Below are 23131 nucleotides of genomic sequence, written 5' to 3'. Positions count from 1 at the left end.
CTAGACCAGGGCTAGGCAACCTAAGGCCCGGGGGCCGGATGCGGCCCAATCGCCTTCTCAATCCAGCTTGCGGATGGTCCGGGAATCAGCATGTTTTTACATGAGCAGAATGTGTGCTTTTATTTAAAATGCATCTCTGGGTTATTTGTGGGGCATAGGAATTTGTTCATTATTTTTTCCCAAAATATAGTCCGGCCCACCACATGGTATGAGGGACGGTGGACCGGCCCACGGCTGAAAAAGGTTGCTGAACCCTCCCCTTGACAGCCAGCATACATGGATTACAATGCAACAGCTTGTCTGTGTTCCTTCAAACCCCCTGGTGGGCAATTCAAGACAAAGTCAATCTGCATGCCCCCCACAGCAAAAAGTATTAATGCCTTACTCTGCCACAAGGTTTGGGGATAAGCCTCCTTAAGTGAAGAACAGGAACCCACAGTTCCACCAGTAAAAAAAAACACACATTCACCCTTGTAAGCTCTCAGCAAAGAAGAAAAGCTGAGGAACTCCTAATTTCCCAGTGCCAAGTAGCATGCTGTGGGGCTTGGCAGTCAATAGAAATGCTGTGCGATTTAGGTACTCAATTGACTACAAAGCAGGTCCAATCTTGCCATGGTGTTGTCACTCAAGAGTTCTCTATGTCCTACAGAACTCAACCTTGCCTTGTTCTCTGGAAACAGATTAAAGGGTAAAGGTAAAGGACCCCGACAATTAAGTCCAGTCGCAGACAACTCTGGGGTTGCAGCCCTCATCTCGCTTTACAGGCTCAGGGAGCTGGCGTTTGTCCGCAGACAGTTTTTCCAGGTCATGTGGCCACCATGACTAAGCTGCTTCAGGCAAAACCAGAGCATCGCACTGAAATGCCGTTTACCTTCCCGCTGGAGCGGAACCTATTTATCTACTTGCACTTTTTGGCGTGCTTTCGAACTGCTAGGTTGGCAGGAGCTGGGACCAAGCAAAGGGAGCTCACCCCATCGCAGGGATTTGAACCGCCAACGTTCTGATCAGCAAACCCAAGAGGCTCAGTGGTTTAGACCACAGTGCCACCCGCGTCCATCTGTCTCTGGAAACAGATTAGCTATCATCAAATATCTACTGGCAGGCAGTTGCTGGATGACATCTTCCATTTCTGGTTTCCATTCAAGTATTGCTCTGTGCCTCACAGGCTGTCAGCTGGCCCAATACCAGGGGTAGCCATGGACATTTTGGCAACTGAAGCAAAAGTAAATGCAGCTGTCATCCTTTTTTTTTCTTTTTTGGGGGAAAAAGAGGTACACAGAAATGCAGGGGGGTATGAAAATAGCAAATCTGCACCAATGTCTCTACATAGCACAGAACATTTGTTTGCTATTGACTGATGCAGGATTTCTCATTGCCAGAGAGACACGATGCTTTTCATACTGAACAACTGCAGGTCTCTTCAAGAGTGCAATTGTTGTTGCAAAAGCCTGTGCTTGTGATATTATTGTTATTTATTGTTTGCAAGCCGTGTTGGGATTCACTTGGGTGGAAAGTGGCACAGAAATGCAATAAATCAATCATAGCAGCAAACAAAGCTCCAGTTATAGGTATGCTTCTCTTCCATACCTATGTGCCTGATCTTTGGATCCCAACCTCAGTTTGTATTTGCAGACATCCCTTCAAAAGTAGTAAAGTGTATCAGATGGCAAATAAGGCATGTCCCGTCCTGCGCCTGCACGGACATTAGGTCGTGGGAACTCATCAGTTGATGGGAACTGATCAGCTGAATTTTTTATTCTGATGGCTCCAAGAAGTCTCTTTATTTTCACATAAACCTGGGGGGAAATATAAACATGTTCTACCTGAGCCTGAAGGCTACTTATCATTGGAGATCATTTTGCATAAATTACACCCACATAATACCCACCTATAATTTTGCAATCATGAAATTCTGTTTTTAAAACATTTGCGTGATTCTTGACTGTGAAAATTTATGCATGGGATATCATCTGTACGTTAACAGAAATGATTGCTTCCCCACCCCAGCAAGAAGACAGTTTAGAATCAAGGCACAGTTTCAACACCTCATACAAAAGAAACCCAGCTAAAATCTCCAGGGCTGTAGAATAAGTTAAGGTGCTTCCCTAATTAGATATTCTTTTCCCCATTACCTAAAGATTGGTGTTTGATGCAATGGGAAGAACATGCATGGCACATTACCATACATTCAATAATGAAAAAGGTCACATAGACAGCTACTCATCGTTACAGAATCTGGGCAGCCAGCCAGCAAAAGAGAAACAAAGGATCAATGGATATTAAATTATTATCAGACATTATGAATAGTTTCTTGGCTAGCAAAGTTCAACAGTGAAAACATTTGACACACTATTACTTCTGCTTCATAAAAGCTTTCATTTACTTAAAAGGCTTTGATGGTTAGAACTTCTGACTTCCCATGAGATCTACTGGAGAAGATGAATTCTGGGAGTCAGAGATCTCAAAGCAGGAGGGGGAAATCCGGCTTGCTCAGAGTAGGGGATCAACCAAGACACTTATGTAGTATGGCACTTAACACACCTCCTTGAGGGTCACTACTAAATTCCTGGGAGGCTGGCATCAAGAGAAGCTCCACTAGGAAAGGATGTCGCTCAGTGGCAAGACACATTCTAAGCATGCAAGAAGTCCCAGGATTGATCATTGGCATTCCCAGAGAGAGCTAAGAAAGATTTCTATATAAAACCCGGGAGAGCATCTGCCAACCAGCGTAGATAATACCAAACTGGATGAGCCAATCAACTGATTCTACAAAAAGGCAGCTTTCTGAGATGTCATTGGGCGTACCATATGGAGGAGCCTGGAAAAGGAGGTATCAGGAGAAGGATTGGCAAGTCACACGAATGAGCTCACTTCCTCCCTCTGGATTATTGTTTCATTTTAAATTTCCATTTCACACTGGAGAAAGTGTGTGAGGAGTGCAGCAAGCATGCCAACTTGAATAAAACATTGTGGGAGGCAGGTAAGCCCCGCCCTGCCCAATCAATCACAAGATGCAGTGTGTACACATCACTTGAATGGCAATGCCTATCAACTGGGAGTGAGAGGCTCAAATGTTTTATTGCATGGGCTAAAGGGAATTTGACCCCTAGGAGTTGACTCCTATGAAGTGCAGCATTTCTGTGCATGGAGGTCAAGCCATGTGGAAGATGGTGAACCCTGTAAGGCTGAATGTTCTGCAAGTTGCCAAAGGGGGAGGGTGCTGAGTCATCTTCTTAACAGATTCCCCATAATCTCCAGCACCAAAAACAGACCATCAGCATAATGTAGAGAATGCCTCTCCTTGTCGTATTACCAGATCTTGGGCTGGCTCACTCTGCCAGAATCTAGGGTGCTTCTCTCAAGGAATTATATATTGATTTAGTCAAAGGCCTGTTACCAATATAGTAGTAATCAATGCTAATGAGGGGCATAGTGCAGATGTGCATAAACAAAAAGGTCTGCCTCCAATAGAGGCTATTACTTTGACTTTCATACTGTGTGAGGAGGAGTCTCCTGTAAAGAGATCACAACCTTTGACCGAAGCTTCTTGTCTTTTGGTCAAACAATCCTCTGGAGCCAAAATAAAAGGGGGATGGGGAACATGCAAGACAACAACAGCAAAGTGCCACTGAAAACAAAGAATCCAACACTCAGGAAAAAGTGTGTGCCCAGCACCAAGAGGACAGCCGGGCATCTGAACCAGAGGCCACTACAGTCAGAGCTCACAAACAGCCACCACTTCAAAAGCAAACTGTCACTTAGTTTGTCAAAGCCTAATGCGCAGGACATCTCTAGCTGAGAGATGCTTCTAAGTATCTAATGGGAAATGATTCAGAAACTCTGTCAATGTGGGAAACATCCCAACAGTTGTCATTGGCTTCGAGGCATGCGAGCTGTCAGATTGCCATGGCTGAACAAATTACCAAATCTGGGCGGAGAGATAAGTCCAACTTCTCATGCCTGTTAATTCTCACAAGGCCAGCATGCAAGCAGTTATCAAACTTGTGGAAGAACAGGACAGAGATGACAAAAGGGAACGTTCTGTGTTTTCTGTCACTGCTTATGATCATTTTGCTTTTGAAATGCCTGTGCTAATACACATGATTCCAACAAAACTAAATAAATAAAAGCAGTTTCCAATATTTCTAATGCCCTGGACTGTCCCACCATGAAAATCTACTCTGAGGATGTATGGCCTGATCCAGAGGGGAAACACACATACCTCCCCCCCCCCCCGCCCCAACAACTGCACATATAACTGCTGGTGAAGGGGGGTGCTAATGATAATGAGCTAAAGCTTTCATGAGCTTTAAATGGAAAATACCCAAATTATCTGTATCCAATAGAGACAATCTGCATGGCAGAAACCTGAATTTTCCTTCTGGATCAGGTCATATATAAGTACAAAAGTGTGTTGGGGCAAAGCTGAGGGGAAGGTAGAATTGGCAGGTACCAAGAAGTCCTCATACGGAATGAGATGTGCTCTAGGACAGTGTTTCCCAACCACTGTTCCGCGGCACACTAGTGTGCCGCGAGATGTTGCCTGGTGTGCCGCGAGATGTTGCCTGGAGGGAGTCGGGCGAGTCGGGCGGCGAGAGGCGGGGCGGTGGCGGTGAGGAGAGGCTGCCCAGCGCAGGGCTCTCGCCGTCTGCCTGCCTGGCTGCCTGCGAGCTCAGCGGGCAGTGCCTCCGTCCGCAGCGCCCGCCTCGCGGCTCTCATTCCCTGCCCCTGCCAAAGCTCACCCAGCCAAGCCGCGCTCTCCTTCCTGCCTCGCTTTGCTGCCTCCTCCCCCCCACCCCCAAAGCTTGGAGGTTCCCCGGCAAGGGGGAGGGGAAAAAATTGAAACTTACACTTTCGTGCGTCCCTCCCGGCGTGACGCTGCGCGCTGACGTCACGGGGCTGTAATGGTGGTGTGCCTCGAGATTTTTTTCATCAAACAAGTGTGCCTTTGCCCAAAAAAGGTTGGGAAACACTGCTCTAGGATCTCTCTCATTAAATGCTAACTACTGGGAGATGGGATTAATTCAGACACACTAACTCTCACTTCCCAAATATATGACCCACATAGTCACTGAGGATAGCACCCATCTCACTTTTGTATAAAAAGGATCTCTAGAATTGAGCCTTTCTCTTCAGAATTTCTACATGAAAGGTTTTCAAAGCTGGTTAATTTCAATATTAATAATGGAAAATGTATTTCAATTATTTTTTAAAAACAAAATAAATACTTTATAGCAAACATTTTCCTAGATTAAACATTAAAATTGGATTCAAGTTTTTTAAAGCACACTATTAGAATATGCATTGCACTTTCCCCCCCTCTAAAGATAACAAGGTAACCCAGCTTAACAGTGACAGTTATGTAGAAAGCATTTCTAGATTTGTAATCTTAATTGCCAGCAAAAGGTTTCATTAAATTGCACTGTAGGAATTGATTTGCGATGGGCAATTTAAATGGGCTATAATCTTACAGAGGAAAATTAGACATTGCAGACTCATGGAAGAATATAGCCTGAACATTCAGGCCTCTGATAGATTTGCAAACGGTGGGAGGGGGTGGGTTCATATGTAAGCTTTTTGAAAGAAATCTAATTGCATCCTGTTGTAACCTCCAAGGACTCTAAGCAGCAGCCTTTGTGTTGCCTCTTTTAAATAGGCATATCCATGTTCATTGACTACAATAGCCAATACCTTGCTACAACTTAGTTTTCCAAACCCAACACAGCGACTTCAAAGTAATAAACAAAAAAAAATTGGTGTGGCTCATACGTATACACCAATGTATAAAAATATTGTTGCAGCATTATTTTAACTTCATCTTATTAAGGTGTCAGATTGTCTGATGATTTCTCATATAGCCCAGGACTTTAGACAATTTTATCACACCTGGCACTCTATAGATGAATGCTAATGGCACTATGATACAGCTTATTTTTCAAAGTTTGTGGAGGAGAATTACTGTGTGCCTGCTATTGATGATTCTGAGAAAACTGAGTGTCTTTTCCCTGACAATATAAGAAGAGCCTGGCCCTTAAGCAGCTTTATCAAGCAGCAGTGGCCCCCAAGGTTCAAGAACAGTCCGTGATCTTCAAGCATAACATGACATTCCTCAACACTCTTTTATTATTCTGTCTCTAAGCACAGGCCCAGACTGAGGAGGGCAAAAGAGGGCACATGTCCCAGGAGGCAGGTTAGGGAGTGGCAAAATGGCAGCGTAGGAGATAGGAGCACTGCAGCACACAGTGACTCTTTACGTTCCGGCCAAGTTCCACATACTGTATTAGAAGAGGTGGGGGGGTTATCCACCCATCTCTTCTGGTAGGAAGCTCAACCCAGCTGGAATGTAAGGAGTCACTGAAAGTATGCTGCAGCTGTGCAGTGCCTCTCCCAACTTTCCCATGCCATGTTGTTATCAGGGCCTTGCTCTTCCTCCTAGATGTTCCAGCTGGCTTCCACTATTTTAAAAAGCAGAGATGGGTGGCAATAGAAAGTTCTGCCTGCTCCTTGCTCACTCCCGCAGGGAGAGGAAGGCATGAAGCTGCAAGACAGGGCATGAGTTTGCAGACTCCCTTCTTTTGGTGGTGGCAGTGGCAGTGGCAGTAGTACGGGAGGCAAATGGGAGAAAATACTTTCTCCCTTTGTCACTGTCCCACTGCCAACAAGGGAAGGAAGCCTGCATGGGACCCAAACGGCAGAGCTTTGTCCAAAAGCCAGCACCCATCTCTGCATTGCTAGTACAGTATTATAAATTATTCTGGGAAACTGAGATGAATTAAAACATTTATTGAACCAACAGTGATACAGAGAGAAGCGAATGGATGCATCCCTCCTTACCCGCTTCCAGGAAAGAAAGACGGGGGTGGGAAATTGCACAGATGGGTCTCCTAGGCTTTCTACAGCTATGCAGCTTTCCCCAATATCACTCAAGGACAAAAAGAACAAAATAGGTTAGCATGGGGGCTAACTATCTATTCTCCACTACAGCCCTCATCACATGTCATGGGTACATATTGAACCTGAGCATCACACCAGAGGCCACAGGCGTTTGGAGGCCTTGCATTTCGTTTGGAATTCAGAAAACTAATGGTCTGAAACAAATAGCACTTAACCTGCTGCATCTAAAGATGTGGTTACACACAGTGGACTGTAAAAGCACAGTTTAAAGTTCTGCACAGCTGCTATGGATGAAGGTAGCCTGCTTCCTAGCTGAGATCCGCCACTGGGAGCACATGCTTTGGTGCTTTGTCTGTGAACATTTCCAAGTGCTACTATTGCATTGTGAAGCCCTTAGGAAATTTGTGCCCATCTCACCTAACAAACTACAATCTCTACATTCAGACCAGAGCTTCCTCTTCCCACTGTGTGCCAAATATGAACACAGATGCAGATATTGATCATGCTGGTCCCTTATTAAGGAGTTTCCTTTTCATATCCTCCATGGGACAGAGTCCCTGAAAGCCTGATGAGAAGCATGTGATATGGCCTTGCCACTCAGCTGAGTTTCAGCCCCTAATATCAAGCCAATATTAAGTATTTTTAATCTTAAATCTTTTCAGAATTTTCTGGTTTTTAACTAGAACTGCTGCTGTATATCTTACTTTTCAAAACAGTGAATCCTTAGGACAGGGTAAGACAAAAGCCTACTCAGTACAGTGGTGACCCGCAAGACGAACGGCTCGCAAGACGGAAAACCCGCTAGACAAAAGGGTTTTCCGTTTTGTTTTGTTTTTTTTATAAAATTTTTTATTTGGTTTTCTGCTTTTATATAAACAAGACACACACAAAGAAAAGACACAAGACAAAAACATGTATAAAATCAGCAAATCCCCATTTCATAACCTTGTTCCTTGACTTCCCCCCACCCCCCCTCGTGCATCCCAGTTCCCAAGATTATATCAGCAAGTTGGTGTTTCTCCTCTTAACCATCTTATTCATCTTATTATCTCTTTTATAATAAAAATTGATTTTCCTAAGTTGGACTTAAGTTCTCTTCCATCGATTTTCATTTTGTCTTAATTAAGAGTCATATTAACCAAACCTAAAAGTCTTAAGAGTTTTTAAGAATCTCCTCTTCCCTCCCTCCCATCCCCGGTTTTTGTCCCTTCCCAATAGAAATCCAAATTCGAGATTCTCAGCCTGGGTTCCTCACGTCCGAGGCTTTCAAGTCTCTTTCAGTCCCTCTCCGCCTGTCTTGTTGGTAGTCCTTTATGTCAGTCGTCGAGTCTGGAAAAAGTTCTTTCACCATCAAAGTGTATTCTCTTCCCACAAGGAGATTTGAAAGTAACTGCTGAAAAATTTCCACAAAGCCTATATCTTCAGAATCAAAGTCCGAACGGAGGCCCCAATCATATTTCTTTATTTTAAGTTCCTGTATTCCATATTGTCCCGGGACCTCCTCCTTCTTCTTCTGTGTCTTTCGCAGACTTGTGGTAGATATGTTCCCAGCATCTCCTTGCTTGTGTTCCACAGATGTCAGCTTTTGGTCGTTACTTCCCAAGGTTACTTCTTCTTTTTCTTGTTGTTTAGTCTCTTTCACCTCTGTAGATATTGTTTCCCATTCAGCTGTGGATTCTTTCTCATTCAGGTCCTCAATACAGAGAGCAGAGTTGCCTGTTCCCAAGGTCATAGTCACAAGTTGTTTATTCATGGCCAAGCTCGGCTCTTGTAAGATTCCCATCAATTGAAACATCCTTTCGATTTCCACTAGTAACTTTCCTTCCACAGCCATTGTATCCATTGTAGTTTCACAGAATTCCCCCTAGGGGGAATCTGGTTACTTATTAGTCTTTTCTCCAACAGTCCTTTAACTAATTATTATTACTTTGTTTCCAACAATTTTAGCTCAATTGTAACTCGTCTTAGTCCAGAGGGATCTTAGATAGCGATTTTTCCACTTTAAACCGCTCGTTTGACAGCTTTGACAGCTGTCAAACTCCGCAGCTCTTACACAGGCACAAAGGCAGGACGTTCCCGAGCCCGGGAGGGGGGGTTGTTTAAAACAAAAAGAGGGTCTCCAAAACTCCACTCTCCAGCACAAAATTTCCTTTAGCTAAATCTTGAAAGTTAGTGTCCTTTTTAACTCACCCCACCAAGGGTAGGCTCTCCAGCTTAGCTCTTATGTCATTGCTTAGATCGTCTGCAGGGGGGGGTGCGGACTTCCTTTTAGCACACCCCCCGGTCGTCTCCAATTCAGGGTAAATTTTTTAAAGTCCCAATCCGTCTTACTCACGGGTGATTCTTTCAGTCCAAATTTTCAAGGAAGGAAGTCAGCGCTCTCTGGTCATGGCTCGCGGCTTCGCTCCACCGAGGTAGCGATCGACTCTCAGTGCCACGCCACCCCCGTATCCTCTCCGCAGCCTTTAAAAAGGCTCTTCGTGAATCAGGGGGGGCGCTTAAGGCACCCGCCGAGTCTTCAGTCCGCAGGCATCCGCGCCTGCGGTTTTTAAGGGTCCCCGCGTCGCCAGCGCGGCAAAGACCCATCCTCGGTAGAGCCGATTCCCTCCGCAGCTCGGAGGGAATCCGCCATTTCCAGATCGCGTCAACCCGGAAGTCCTCAAGGGTTTTCCGTTTTGGAGGCGCTTCGCAAAACGAATTTCCCTATGGGCTTCCTTCGCAAGACAAAAGCCCATGGGGAAATCTCCGGGACAGCGGGGAAGCGCAGCGCGTCTTCCCCACTGTCCTCGGACCTCCTCCGAAGGCTGGCGGTGGGGCGGAGAGACCTCCTCCCGCCACCAGCCTTCGGAAGGCTGCTCCGAAGCCTGGCGGTGGGGCGGAGAGACCTCCTCCCACCGCCAGCCTTCGGAAGGCTTCTCCGAAGGCTGGCGGTGGGGCGGAGAGACCTTCTCCCCGCGCCAGCCTTCGGATGGCTGTCCTGAAGACTTGCGGTGGGAGGAGGGTTTTCCTTCCCACCGCCAACATTCAGAATGCTGTTCTGAATGTTGGCGGTGGGGAGGAAAAACCCTCCTCCTACCGCAAGCCCCGGGAACAGAGGAGAAGCGCTGCGCCCCTTCCCCTCTGTTCCCGTAACTGTCCTGAAGGCTTGCGGTGGGGAGAAAAGCCCTTCTCCGCACCGCCAGCCTGGCAAGCGGTTTCCATAGGAACGCATTAATTGATTTTCAATGCATTCCTATGGGAAACCGTGCTTCGCAAGAAGAAAAACTCGCAAGAAGAAAAAACTTGCGGAACGAATTAATTTCGTCTTGCGAGGCACCACTGTAAATAAAACCTAACCCTAACCCATTTTTCACCAAAAGTTATCTTAAAATATGCCAGTGATGGGGAGTGTCACTAGTGTTAGGGAATCAGAAACTGCTCCTAGAGTTACTGGTAAGTATTTAGATCCTTCCCTTGAGATCATAAAATAAAAAACAAAAAAACTCAGATACTTAGCTAAAGCAAACAGTTATCACTATTCCCCTGATGGTTTGAGCATTCCTCTCAAAGTATAAACCTAGGAAAGTCACAAATGCTTTTAGCCTTACAGCTTTTTAATAATAATAATAATAATAATAATAGAAGAGAAAGGGAGCAACTCTATTCAAATTCTCAAGTGAGAAACATGAGACTGCATTGCTTCCCTAAGGCATGCACACCCTTTATTAAAGTTCTGACTGCCCCCATTGTCATCACAGGGTATATTCAGATGAACCTAGAACAAAGTAAATGCTTGCAACACTTTTTCCACGCTGTGCCTCTGCATGCAAAATGTGCAATGAATACATTTCTTAGGCATGTCAAACACTCTGCTATCTATTATTCTCTGATACTTCAGAAGGAGGCTTTCTCCTTCTGAATTCAGTCCTTGCTTTAACGGGGAAAAGCTGAAAAAATTCTAAGCCATACAAATCATAATACATAGTTATCACAATCAGCCTAAGCTCAGCCGACAAAGGAGTAGTTAACATTCAGGTATCAACTCCAAAAAAAGACACACACAAAAAATCCCTAGGCTCCAGAACAATGACATTTTAATGTCATCATTTCAGGCTATTGTCTGGGCCAGATTATGCTTTCCAAGATTCGTATGTATAGGAAGCAGCTTGGGGAATAAAGCACTATTGTATTACCAGAGTGAGGATTGTCCTTGTGACAATCTAATTCTAGACTGGTACAGGAAATCCTAAAAATCTGCCAGATCTCCTATATTTAAAGTCTAAAGGACAAACAGTGCAATCCTGTGCATAACTGTGCATTCAGCGGAATGTACCTCCCAGATAAGTCCACACAGGATTGCAGCCTTATGTCTCTTGTTATTAGCATAGAAGCAGCTTCCCACCTAAAACTAGTAGTAGTGAATGATAATGAATTTGAGGAGCAGGGCCTTAGGCTGTATTCCCTATCCCTTCAGATGAAAGCTCTATAGGGATTTTACTATGAAAGAATGCCTTTCATTAATGTTGTGATTATACAGGTGCATAGGATTGCAGCCTTTTTGTGTTAAGTCACAAGCCTTTAGACACAACAAATACAGGCATGAGGAAACTCCCTAGTTGTGTTTGTGGGATCTGCATTCTGCTCATGTGCTGTGGCTGAACCAGTCTCTTCCATACTATTCATACCAGATGCTTCTTTCTAAGCTAAGCATCTGGCTCTAAAAACAAGCTAAGGTAATAAAAATGATACCTTAAGAACTAAATCATTTCTACCTGTCCTAGATTTGCTAGTCATTACCCCCTGGCTCTGCCTACTATTAACTCTCCTGCTTTCTGACTCAGCAGCAGCAATGGACACCGTGCATTACTGTAAAATGTACCACATGCTAAAACTGCCAAATATTTAAGCAGGGAACTTAAGAATAAAAACAAGAAGAAATGCAGCAACCTGAATTAAGCAATAAGAATAGCTCAGAAATCACCAAGAGGCAAGACCCTAAAAAAATTAAATATGTATCAAGCAAACATGTATAACCTCCACACACTAGTCTCTTTTGTCCCCTACTTCCAACAAAGCCCTGAAGGAAGATGAGCCACACAGGGTGTCTTAACAGCTGAGTGACTTTTCCCTGACCTCACAGTATGATTATCAAAACAGGTATAGGGCATCTTCAGTTTCCCACAGATTTCAGGGAACAGTTACTATAGAGCTCTATAGCCATACACATCCTAGGATGTAATATTGCGGTCTGTTATGTTATACCATATGTAAGGTTTGCTTGGAGCTATGCAGCACCTATTTACATGGTACTGACCTATTCCCTTGAACAGGAAGCCAACAAACTGGTGAATTTTGCTGTGTGATGTCTAAGAAATACAACCAGGCTACACAAAGAAAGAAATCTTTATATCAGATGCCTAGTTAGGCAGACTCTAAAATGGGGACAGAATAAAAATGCTAGTAAGAAAAAGAAAAACAGCCAGTGCATACATATTTGCTCCAATAGTGCTATCTCTATTCATAAAATTAGTCTCAGTGATGACAACTTTAAACGAGAACAGCTGCCCGAGTCTGGGTCCAGTGCCCTATCTTACTGCACCTCATTACAGCTCTAATGGCAGAGACTCATTCGCATATCCCTCAGAATTTATTTATTTGCACCAAAATTATTCACAGAATTCATTCAGTCACGCATCCCCAAATTTCAAGCCCAGTTTTCAAATCAGATTTTAAAACGTGAGCTCTCTCTCCTTAGGATTCCTGTGATACACGCATCAACCTTTCATAAAACTTCACACCTTCCACCCTCCAATACGGCAAATGTTGGAGAATATAGGAGGTGAATGGCAGGGAACTGTCTTATTCTAAACTGCCCCAGGCAAACTTTAAGAGCAACAGCAGAAAATCAGCAAAATTATTTCTGTAAGTGTATCTCCAAAGTTAACACCAGAATCCAAACAAGTCATACATGAGGCTCCACATAACCACAGCGATACTGTTTGTGTTATTGTTGCTATTAAAATTTATGGACTGCTTTCTATATCCAAGGATCCCAAAGCAGTCTGCAGAATAAAATCACAACACTAAAATGTTTAAAACTTATAAAATCAAATAAGCAACCAGATGGACAGGGTATAAATATTTTATTATTATTATTATTATTATTATTATTATTATTATTATTATTATTATTATTATTGATTTTATTTACATGTAAATAAAATCAACAGCAACTAAAAAACCATGCCAGAGATATCTGTGTTGGTTCCTATCATCAACACACACCTTCCATTAAGCCATTACTGAGGACTGAGGCCTCTGAAGCAGTATTCAGCGTGACACAACATTGATCTGGAAAGAGAAATTATGCATGCAAGGAAATGTCTTAGGCACATACAAAGCTCTATGGATCCCAGTAAAGGAATCTGCTTAGGTCTGTAACAAGAATATGGGAGCAATTTGTGTTGTTCTCATATTAATTTCTTGCAGAATCCAGGATGTCTATAACCATAAGATAAACTTTATTAACTATTTACAGAACAAGGAGTCTCTGTTAAAGGAAGCCATAGCTTCTCTATTTCTGAATCATTTTCCTACCCGGAGGCTCATCTGATTCACTAAAGCACAACCCATTTAAATTGATAGTGTCCTCACACAATACACTGAGTAATCCAAATTAATCTAAATAGCTGCAAGGAGAAAAGGACATTTAAGAGATGTTTTACTGAATGCAGGTGCCAGTTCTGTCCATGGTGCTATTTTTATGCAAAGCAGCATACTCTTGAGCTTTCCGCAAACACAGGAACCAAGTGTCTCAGAATTTAGCAAGGGCTGAAAAACTGCACCTGCACAATAGAGGCAGGTGGAATTACAGAACTGGTTCGTAAATGTTTGCTTTTTGTTATTATTCTGATAAAATCTTTTTAAAATTGCAAAGCTCTTGTACAGTGTCTTTGCCTTCTGTCTGTGAGCATCCTAATAAAAAATGAATTAGAGAAACCAGTGGCAGCAAATGCAATACACTTCAGATTCTAATCAAAGCCCTTTCGCATTATTGCTGAAGTAAACTTTTGAACAACAAATGGGAACAACCAAAGCAAAACTCCCTGCACAACACAGCACGAGTGTGGAATTTTTGGCCATAGTATTACAAAAAGCATATATTAATGTGAAATCTGATGAACAGATAATGTTATGACCATTATTATACTGAACTATGCAAACTAAAATAAGAATAATCATCTCATCTCCAGGGTGCAAAGAAAGGAAGGAAGCTATTCCTTTCCCATATTCAGCACTGCATGATTGACTTGGCATATTAATGTAGGGATTGATGTGCACTTTTTTCTCTAAAGCATAAGATATTGATCTCTGCCACAGGCGGGATACCAAACCAGATGGACCACTGGTCTCATCTGCTCTGTCAAATCTTATCAACACAGTGTTAATCTCCAAAAGGAAAGAAAAAGAACAAGATCACAGTTCCATGATCAGAGGAGCCCAGACTGAATTTTTTCATAGTATTTCCCTGCCCTCCCCCACTTTTACTACCAGAGTATCAGAGAGGAGCATATGTCACCTTTAGACAAGGCTCAGCATAGACAAATGGTCATAGTGTCATGCCGCCACCAGGAAAAAGTGATGAGTTCCTTATAAAGTAAATTGAGCTGATCTTTAAATATTGTTAATCAACAGAGAGTTAGATTACATTATGCATGAAGATTTGTAACATTGCTTATTTCCACAAATACTCTTTCCAAGAATGGCTGCACAAGTTCATATGAGCCTGGATAACTCAGTGAGTTAGACCATGGTGCTGATAACACTCAAGGTTGCAGGTTCGATCCCTGTATGGACCAGCTGCATATTCCTGCATTGCAGGGGGTTGGACTAGATGATCCTCAGGGTCCCTTCCAACTCTACAGTGCTATATGACTGCCACATATGGAATGTCATACCGACTGCCTTACATCCTCTCCAATACATTGCTTAAGATACTTCGTCTATGTAAGTGTATCTGAACGCCATCTATAAATTAACTTAAAAGAATTACCTTATGTAGGTTGACATGGGTCTTAAAGGGTTTTTTGCTCATAAGTTGTTCCAGTTAGCCTCTTCTGTTCTGATATCTAGGTCTATTTCCCCGTAATTGTTTGGTTGCTGAACATTGTCCAGCAGTAAGGTCACTAAATATTTTGTACAAAATTGACAGGATCTATTTAGAATGTTCAATCGTATTCAAAATTAAATTTTCAAAGGGCGCCAATGACCAAAGGGTTTGAGACTTAAGTGTTGAGCTTGAAATAAAATGTACAATTTGATGAATAAGTAGCCAATTCACATTGCATCCTCTATTTGTTCTGCTGTGAGGGAGCTGTCGTTTCATTAAAATTAGCCAATATTTATAAGACTTTTTCTTTCTATTTCTTGCCAATTCGATTTCTGTCAGGCATGTAGAAGGAAGGGTGCTATCCAAAGGTATTAATGGTGATATAGATAGAGCTAATTTGGGGGTCTAAATTTGTCAAATCTTTAATTTTGCTTTTTCGATTTTTGCCATTTCTTGCCATTTCTTAAGGGTTTCCACTGAAAAACATATAGGTAAATTCTGAAACAGAAATAAAAACTTTGGAAGTACCATATTCTTAACTGATGCAACTCTATCCATCCATGACAAAAATGCCTTACACCAAGTTTTGATATTCTTATTAGTGACAAAAATTGAAAAGTTGTGTCCAAGATTTTGTATTCCCAAGTACTTAATATGATGTGGGCAAAGGCTGAAGCAGTTGTGGTGGGCCTCGCAGCTTCCTCTTGCCACGTGACGTCACATGTGCATGTCGTGCGCATGACATGCACACACACTGGGCACTCCCAAAGTTGAGGAGAACCCATACCCATGCCAGATGCTGACCCCGCTGAGTGCCAAGTCCCTTTGGACATGCTGATTGGTGGGTTTGACTCTAATTGCTTTTTCAAATGGGTTACTGGCAAGACAATAAGGGATTTCCATTTTAACTCATTTCATACCCTTCTCCTTTTCATTGTGTTGTCCAGCCCATTCACATTAACACCCAAGGTTACATTTTGGACAAATACTTTTTATTTTTAATGCTAGTTCCCATAAAAATTATTTTGGTTGCCACATATGCAAAAATTGTTTTGTCCCAGTTCCAAAATTTGTTTTCATTATAGCTTGAGGAAAAATTCAGTAGATTTCATTTTTAAAAATTATTTTCAGTGTGGCATAAGTAGAAATTGTTTAGTCTCCATTCCATTCCCTGCTCCCCCATATGGAGCCTCCCAGGAGAGACTCAATGTGGATCTTAATTAAGGGTCTGCAGGTAGCGAGTGTATGAACGGAATGAGCAAAATCACATTTAACTCTTTCCCCACCCCCACTTATACAACATTCAAACAGATCAACGTATTGCAATGTTAAGAAACGGTATGCCCTTTCACCATCTCTTCTAGCAACTGCAAGCAAGGGTTTCAGAGTACAATGCAGGTTATAGCAATAAAAATGAAAAAGCCCAAGACAGGTTACAGGAGAATGCTGTCCCTGCTTTCCAAGCAAATTCTTGAGTTTCTTATAACTACAATCCATCCTGAGGCATGCATTATCAGCCAAAGTAACAGCATGCAGCTCAAAAGGCAAACTGGCAAAAGTCCAGAGAAACAAACATTGAGGTATGTCTAAACTTGCAAACTGAACACTGGCGATACAACTCTGCTCTGGGACTAACAAAATTAAGCCTTCTTCATAAGGCGTAATTCCAAGTGATCTGAAGTTCTTCATCACAGTGTTGCAGCAATACAAGTAGTATACGCTTGAAACTGTGGCAGCAATGAGAGGGAACTTGGAGATTAAGTATAACATTTTGTAACAAAAGAAATAAGGAAGGGAGACAAGAAACCAGAAGGATAGAAGACTCCAAGCAGCAATCGAAAACAACCTATTCATTTTTTGAGTTTCCAAGCACATTGTGCAACTAAAATGCTGATTATTATCCACAAGGCATTGTACGGTTGTTGGCTCTTGAAAAAGAAAATAATGTGAAGATAATGAGTTCCTTACAGTGAGAGGCGCAAGCATTTTGCTCATAAAAACCTGAATATTAAGCTTTCACCTTAACACATTTAAACAACCTTTAAAAAATGTACAAGCAGCTTATTAATTTTACAGCAAGATGGTAAATCTGAAACCTGGAAAGAAGAAAAAAAGAAATCTCAAATATAAAAGCTGAGCTCTTCCAATGATATAGGTAATTACTACAAAAGGGCACTATTAAACTGTCAGAATTCTATTTGAATTTAACCCAGTCAATGATCAGCTCTTCTCTCTCTCTCTCTCTCTCTCTCTCACACACACACACACACACACACACACACACACACACACTGAATAGGACAAGATCTTGAACAGGAGTAAATCTGCAAGGCTTCATCAATGTCATGTTGATTTACACAAGCCTTAAGCAAGACCCATTATTTCAACACATTTAAATCACTCGAACACTACAAGAGTTTGATAGCCGAGTATTAGAATGACTCACAACAAGAGTTTTCTGCTCACAGCAGGCCTGTAGCATACATGCTTCATAATTGCTAGCTTATTCTTTGCATGTTAGGGGCAGATTTGAATTTAGAAGAGTGTTTAAGTCCCACAGCCTAGTCATGCATTGCATTACTATGCTGCAGAGATGGCTCAGTCAATATGGGAAAACTCTCTGCAGGAGATAGTAAGACTGAACAATGCTCCATCCATCCTAACATAGTATGTTCCTGGCCACTGTCCTTAATCTCAAATTCATAGAAGAGGCACCACGGTAACTCACTGGCCACACAAACCACACAGATTATCTTTTGAGACTCTTAACCTGGTGGAACATGCAAACAGCTCATGCTATTGGAGAAATAATCAAAAAGATATTTCTGTTGCATGTTAAAATTGGCACGGATATGTAAAACTCAATGTGCTATTGCACTCATGTCATGCTTGTGGGCCTCTCATAGACACCTGGTTGGCCACTGTGAAAAAGGAATGCTAGACTCCATAGGCCTTTGGTCTCATCCAGCAGGGCTTTTCTTATGAGACAAGAACCCCATAATTTATTAAGTGTCTAATCATGTGCTACTCTTACAACATTAATTCAGCCAATCTAATCATACCTTAAGAAACATGAGACCTAAACATTCTAGTTAGTACTTCTTGGACCACCTAATCTATGAAATTTGCTTTGATTTATGGTGAGGAAGTGGTAAGTTACCTCCAATCGACTTGATGATACAGAAGTAACTAATCAAAGAAGGGGTACCCAAAAATCACACAAATCAATGGTGTTACTAGGAAAGAAGAAAAGTCCCTATGCATCAATTAGATTAAATCATGAAAAAACTTTAAAATGCCTTTTAATGCACATTTAATTAGTTTAATGCACATTTAATTAGTTTAACTAAATGTTTGTTTCACTTATGTTCAAATTCAGTGGAAATCTGGAGAAAGGACATAGCTGTCAACTTTTCTCTTTTCTTGCGAGGCATCCTATTCGGAATTAGGGCATTTCCCTTTAAAAATGGGAAACGTTGACAGCTATGAGAAAGGAAGAAGGTGGAGAGGTCAAGGGAATTCTGCAAAAAAAAAACAATCTGGAGTAAGAAGCCATCAATTTCTGCTCCAACCAATGCTTGTTGCATGCAGCACTGTTTCCATTCTGCTGCAATTCAGCTTCTAACGAACACTACATTATTGTGCTTGCTGTTCACTGTGGCTGAATTTTATATAATTAAGTTATTATTACATTCATTTCAGTACAAATACCATTAATTTCAGTGCAAAGGAAACAATGCAAATTGGGGGAAGGGAACATCAATTATTTATCATTTGCAGACTGAAAGCAACAGCGAAGACCAGTCATATGTACCAGTCACTGGATTGATTTCCTCTCCAGACATGGGATGAATTGAGTGTACACCAGCAATTTCTGCTACCATTTCAGTCAGACATCTCTGACATCCCTAGCCTGGAGCTGCTTTTAAAAGAATACACTCTTAAGTCAGTTCTGCCTTAAGTGATTGTGCACTAACTCAATGAACCTAATGGCATAACCAGGCATATCAAAAGTCCTGGGCAAATTTATGCCTAAATTTAAAACAAACAACAGTTCACCTCAAAATGTGAACCAAGTAACATTTATTAATAACAAAAAGAAACATTTTGACAATACCCCACCCCCTGGCACTGTTTTCAAATCAATGCACGTCTATGAAATTCTGAATAAGAAACTTAGCAAGGAAAGGAATCAATCCAAGAGAAATCAATACTATTGTGTCACAGAAAATTGACGTCTTGCATCTACACTGGTTAAATAGATTCTTACTGAACCAAACAATGCTGCTTGTTCTTCCAGCAATTTTTACGTGGTTTATTGTGGTTTCCAGGAAGTTTTTCCTCAGTTAAAAACAACTATGATGCAGCAACCCTAAGCATGCTTACTGGGAAGAAAATCCCTATTGATTGTAGTGGAACTTACTTTTTATTAACATGCATAAGATTGCACAGTTAATTTATGGCTCATCCCTGAAACCAGTAACCTACAAGCCCCCAAAATTATGTAATGCTATCAGTAGCAAAAACTTATTTCTTTGCCCATAAGAATAATTCTACTGATTCCAGCAGATCTATTCACATGGTTATTTAGGTTATTAATTTTTAACTTTAAAATGAAAAGTTAACCAGGATTTAGGTATGTAATTCACACCAAAGCCATTAAAAATTGTATGGCTAAATCCACTTCAACTGTGAACATGATTAGTGTCAATCCCATTTTAATTCTGTCTGGAAACTAATAAATCAGTGAAAAGCTTCCCTTCTACCATTACAACTCAGGGGTGGGGGCAGGAGCAGACCCCAATTTTCTACAGCTTTCTGAAGGCCAATCTATAACAACAAAGCTAGATGAGATCAAGCTGGAGATCAGGGCTAAGAATACTAATTAAATTCAACACCCACAAAATGTGGTTATGAAAAAAGCATATTAAGGGCTGAGCCTCAAACATATTCATGGGGTAGTGTTCCTCTTCCCATTCCAATTTGCACAGGCAATGTATGTTACAGAAAAGAAACCACAAAGAACATGGGCACATTATTTTCTTTCCCTCTATAAAGGTGGCTAAACCTTTACAGTTTTCTTCCAGATGGAAAACAGGAGCATGTGCTAATTTAACACCATTTCTTTCCTATTTATTCATGTAGGAGACCAATTTATTTCCAATGAACAAATCTGTTCCAATAATTAATTATTAATGTTAGACAGCCGTCAAATACACAACATCTCTGGATGAGTATCTCGCAAAGAGGCAGGCAGGTAGCACACATTCAGCCCAAGGATTGTGGTCCAAAGTGCTTCTTTCTATAATCCTAAATATGTTTCACTGAAGTTTCTGACCCGCATCCTTTTCCCTGGAAAATTCAGCCAGGAAGGAAATGTAATAATACCCAATTCCCTGTGTTATTCTGCAAACACAAGTAAGAGAGAGATCACCCAAGCGTGAAGAGTCATTAAAATAGATCTTACATATATCATTATAAATTTAATAATCTCCATGACGGCTAGAGTTCAAGTTAAAATGAATGTCAGCTAAGCATGACCAATTGATGTTATCCCAGCTGCCACCGAGCCTCACTTGGGGTTATATTATACTTTCAGAGGCCCCATTTTACATGTGCACCAAACACCCAGAGCCAAGAGCAGATGGAAGATGTAGGCCTCCATACTTATCAGAGTTTCAGTCAAAACCGCATATTAATATTAGTAAACCAGCTCTACAGTATCTTAGTGTCAAGAACACCAAATGTTTGTCTCATAGAGCACAAGCCTTGTATACAGCAGGGCTTTAAAATATATTAAAGGCCTCTAAGAGGAATTTTCTTTCAGTGTCTATTGATTGTTATTTCCACCTCCGAATGGGGTTGTGAAAATGGGAGAATGAAGGGTCCTTGTCGCCTTCAGCTGATATAGCAAACAGGAGAGAGGGAGGGAGAGAGATTCTTTGGGGAAGGCTCCCTAAGCAAACAACTGCATTTTCATCTTGTTGAGAGAGAGAGAGAGAGAGAGAGAGAGAGAGAGAGATCTATCCAAGCTGATTTTATTTCCAGTGGAAAGTAAGTTTTATTCTTCAACAGACTCAGCAAAAGAAAATCAAGACACATAATCCTTCTTGTTTCACTGTATCGCTGGCATTATTGAAAAGGAGAAGTAAAGCTTGATGCTCAATTTACAGCTCAGGCATATTTCAACAATTTTCTCAAAGCGATGCATTTAAGTCACAATGAAAAAAAGGGCTCTCCAGACGAACCAGAATACATTAGTGTACCACCAACTAATCCCTGTGGACTTATGTAGCAACAACACATCACAATTTGAACCAGTAAAATAAGTTTAAAATTCAGTTGCTCACTACTTTCAATTACTACTAATGAATGACAACACTATATTGGATATAGAGTCACATGTCAAAGAAAAACCCAAGGCATAGTTTTCATCAAACTCTTGCTGGCCAATGAAAAGCATACAATTATTTAAGTATACTGTCACTTTTCTCAAACACATGAGACACGAGGAAACATATAGAAACCATCTTGCAAATCCACGGGTACCAAATATTCCATTAAGGTTGCAATCCAACACTCACTTACCTGGGAGTAAATCCTACTGAAGACGGAAGAACTTACTCCTATGTAAACATGCATAGGATTGCACTACATGACTATTCATTTAAGATCTTACATAGAAAACAGTCCTTTATGCATTTTTATTTTTTAAAAAAACCCCAGCACTCACCAACAAATGAAATAGTAAGTTAGCTTTATCTTCCTGACTAGTGTCACCACGTGACAGCAGACTCATTATAATAACTAATCATTTTCCTGCTTATTTTCCTATTGCTCTTTGAAAAACAGCTAGATGCTTCCCAGTTCTTTGCTGCTCCCTTACCACTCAGTGCCAGCCAATTAAACTAGATCAATGTTCAATGTTCAACCTAAGAAAGCTCATCCACCACCAGCTACAACACTGAAAATCTGCGTTGAATACAAAAATTGTAAGTGGCATTTGAACTCCCTGAATCATGCTCAGCAATTTAAGCACAAAATGCCAGTGGTGAAGTCTTGTCACTTACTCTTTTTTGATCTTCCAGTCCATGTGTCACAGGCTTTCTTTTCTGATGCTGGCTAGACTCTGATCCAGATTCCATTTCCCAGTAACAAATATCCTGCGTGTCTCCTGAAGCTTTTTCCTCAAAATCCACAGTATGAATAAGAAAACATTAATGTGAAACGAAAAATAGAGAGAACCTTCAAATCTCTTCCTTGTTTTTTATAATCCTTTCAGATCTCTGGTTTGCCATCTCTGCTAATTATCTTAACAGACAAGCACTGTAAGCCCTTTATTCCCTATTTTAGCTCAGATGTAGAAATCCATTGATGTGCGTTATAGGGAGTTGGCAGAGCTGAATCCATATTTGACAGTCTGTGCCACATCATTGCTTCACCAGCATCTTCCTTGTTGCTCCACCAGCATTCTTGGCATGGATAATATATGTGTCAATAAAGGTGTAAATGTGCATTTAATCCACTGTGTTGATATTATCAGCATCCCTCTCCTAGGCCACCTTCCTCCCATAAATCAGTGTAAACACTTCACAATGATAATTGCCTTTTGCAAATCTAGGAAGTGTAAATTACATAAAATCATCCATGCAACGGTGTCGTCGTCATCGTCTTCTTCCACACAAGCAAAGGCCTAAAAGGGGGGAAACACATATTTTATCTGTTTGACAGATGAAAGGATCTTTATTGCATTAGCAGCTAAAATGTGTGATAAAATCAGAGCTTTGCACATATAACACTTCTTATGCACATGGTTAAGAACACACTGTTGCTAAAATAATGGGTAAAATGTAGTATCAGATGAGCTGACTTGTGCAACAGGGCATCCCTTTCCTCTCTTCTCCTCTGAAATCCCCTCTAAAATCTGCTCCAAAGTGTGCCCAGCTCTCAGAAGCAGTTTTTTTTGGGGGGGGTACATAGGGGACTGCAGGGGGAAAGAGAGGAAGGGGAAGTCCCACTGCATGAGTGAAAGTCAATTCTCCTCACATACATATACCACTGGATGTCTCCCAATATGTAGGCCCTCCTTATTTTGGCATTTAATTTAACAGAAATGATATCAATGTTGTTTTACAAGAGTAGTTTAAT

General features: G+C 41.4%; 1 protein-coding gene across 2 annotated transcripts in view; it reads right to left on the bottom strand.

The window, feature by feature from the left end:
• Positions 1–22665, bottom strand: part of NAV2 (neuron navigator 2) — a 535542-nt gene extending 512877 nt beyond the window's left edge. For both annotated transcript variants that reach the window (XM_081213978.1, XM_081213981.1), the window contains exon 1: positions 22054–22665. In XM_081213978.1, coding sequence (XP_081070104.1) covers positions 22054–22128 — 75 coding nt within the window. In that variant the 5' untranslated portion in view covers positions 22129–22665. The remainder of the gene's footprint in view (positions 1–22053) is intronic.
• Positions 22666–23131: the final 466 nt, after the last annotated feature.

This window comes from Podarcis bocagei (assembly GCF_964188305.1).
Source record: "Podarcis bocagei genome assembly, chromosome: 1".
Classification (NCBI taxonomy): Eukaryota; Metazoa; Chordata; class Lepidosauria; order Squamata; family Lacertidae; genus Podarcis; species Podarcis bocagei.
The sequence above is the reverse complement of the archived record's forward strand: the minus strand, read 5'-3'. Positions and strand labels throughout refer to the sequence as shown.